Below are 2,001 nucleotides of genomic sequence, written 5' to 3' on the forward strand. Positions count from 1 at the left end.
AAGCAACTAGTGAACTTTTTCAGTGTTTTTTTCTATTATCCAATAAGTGAATTATGCTATTCCTTTCCAATTTCCCAAGCACTTTTTGTCCCAATCACCAATTTTGTGTTCGAAGAAAAAGTAACAAATCAAGTAACAAAACTAAACAAGCAAACAAACAAAACACAACTACAGTATCTGCAAAAGTTTTGTAGAAGACTGAAACTGTTGAGTATAAGCATCACGTATTCTATTATCATTAGTTAACTGAAGAGTTTGTTAAAGACATACATTTCATAAAAAAAGTTAGTTTGAAGTTATTGACCAGTATGTACCATTCTTAAGTATTAGTAACAAAGTTCATGACAATAAAAAGCTATCTAACAAGAAAAATCAGTGACTACCAGCACCATCAACAAGACTTTGTCTTTACAATTCATTACCACTTACCATGCATTGCAATGTCTAGGATTGACTCTGATAGCATTTCGAAAACAAGCTAACACTTTGTCCAATTCTTCAGTTAAGACAAACTCTCGCCCTAATAAAGTATAGGCATAAGCATAATTTGGATCCACTTGGATAGCTGTCTGGAAGAATTTAAGTGCAATATCGTGTTCCTGTTGCAGACTGAAACAGTTCCCTGCAGCACACCAGGCCTCTGGCGAATTTTTATCCATGTCTGTTAAGTCTTTTGACAGAAATGAAAGAGCGACATCTTTTTGAAGATGCCAAAGTGTTGTAGAGTAGATTTCCATGCCTTTGACTCTATAATTCTCAATTCTTCTAACCTCTGAGAATATTCTTTCAGCTTGCATGTACTCTGAAAGTTCAAAATAGAACCTTCCAATTTGGCACAGTACCCAACCAGTATTGTAGTGGTGAGAAGGTAGATGGCTCAAAATATTTTTAGCTTCTTTGCAGTGGTATGAACATAAAGCTAAATAACCTTTCCCCCTTTCATGAAGAAGGCTCATCAAGCCTTCTGCTGCTGCTTTTTGTAGATTAAAAGCCTGAATCTGAGGTGTGATTGTGGATATTTCCTCTTCTGAATTGATGGAAGAGTCCAATTTTGTAATTTCCAGGTTGTCATTTATATTAGATTGAGTTATTCCTCCTTTATTAGTTTTACTTTTTGTTTTTCTGTTTAGGATTTTAGGTGGAAACTTCATTTTTAATTTCTTCCTATTCTCCTTGGTTGTGGAACTGTCACTAGTAAAGAGTCATGAACTTCTTCGATGCAGTGCATTTGGGGGAGGTGTCATAGTGGGGCTCATTACCTGAGGTGTTGTAGTTATTTATGGACCAGAACTTTCTGTTAGTGGAAGAATTGGAGTTACCTCTTGGCTATTTCCACTCTGTGAGAAGACAGACTTTGCTCCAGTTTGGCCAATTCTGGCAACAGACTTTTTTGAAGGGGCTCTGGTGGATGGCACATCAATTACAGAAGGTGTATTAGTGTAGTTTTGTAAATAAGATCCATCTCCAGGACTTGGGGTTTCTAATGGCAAAATCCCAAAACGTGGGGTAAATGGACTAAGAGCTGCTGGTCCTGTTAATAAACTTCGACCAGTTTTTGGTTTATTTTGAACCTGTTTAGATAATATGGAAGTTCCTGTTCCCAGTGGGACAGTTTCAGGTGAAATTACAGCTGAATCAATAAAAGACACTGGGGAATCTGTATTCAAGGAGTACTTTGAATTGGAGGATTCTAAATTGACTCTGTTTAATTCAGTTGTGTCCTGGGGTGTTTCCATAAGAATGGTCTCAGGTTGTCTGTGACATAAACTGTGATTAGGTACTTGTGTTGTGCAAGAGTTGGGCAGACAGTTGCTAAAGTTCTGTAAAGATATGAATTTAAATGTTTGGTCAGGATCTGGCTTTTCACCTATTTCACATAATGATTCAAAGGGATACCAGAGGAAAGGATTTAAACTAAGCCTCTTTTGGTAACATTCTTTTCCTTTAGCAAGCCGATCTGTCTTGCAATATACACGTCCCAACAATGGAAGGGGAAAGCAA

The 2,001-nt window shown here is 37.0% G+C and overlaps 1 protein-coding gene across 1 annotated transcript; it reads right to left on the reverse strand.

The window, feature by feature from the left end:
• Positions 1–352: 352 nt before the first annotated feature.
• On the reverse strand, positions 353–1,220 carry LOC129057574 (cell division cycle protein 27 homolog). The gene has a single exon (XM_054547773.2). It carries the CDS (start codon positions 1,149–1,151, stop codon positions 426–428), a length of 726 nt encoding a protein of 241 aa, XP_054403748.2. The 5' UTR covers positions 1,152–1,220; the 3' UTR covers positions 353–425.
• Positions 1,221–2,001: the final 781 nt, after the last annotated feature.

This window comes from Pongo abelii, chromosome 14 (assembly GCF_028885655.2).
Source record: "Pongo abelii isolate AG06213 chromosome 14, NHGRI_mPonAbe1-v2.0_pri, whole genome shotgun sequence".
Lineage (NCBI taxonomy): Eukaryota > Metazoa > Chordata > Mammalia > Primates > Hominidae > Pongo > Pongo abelii.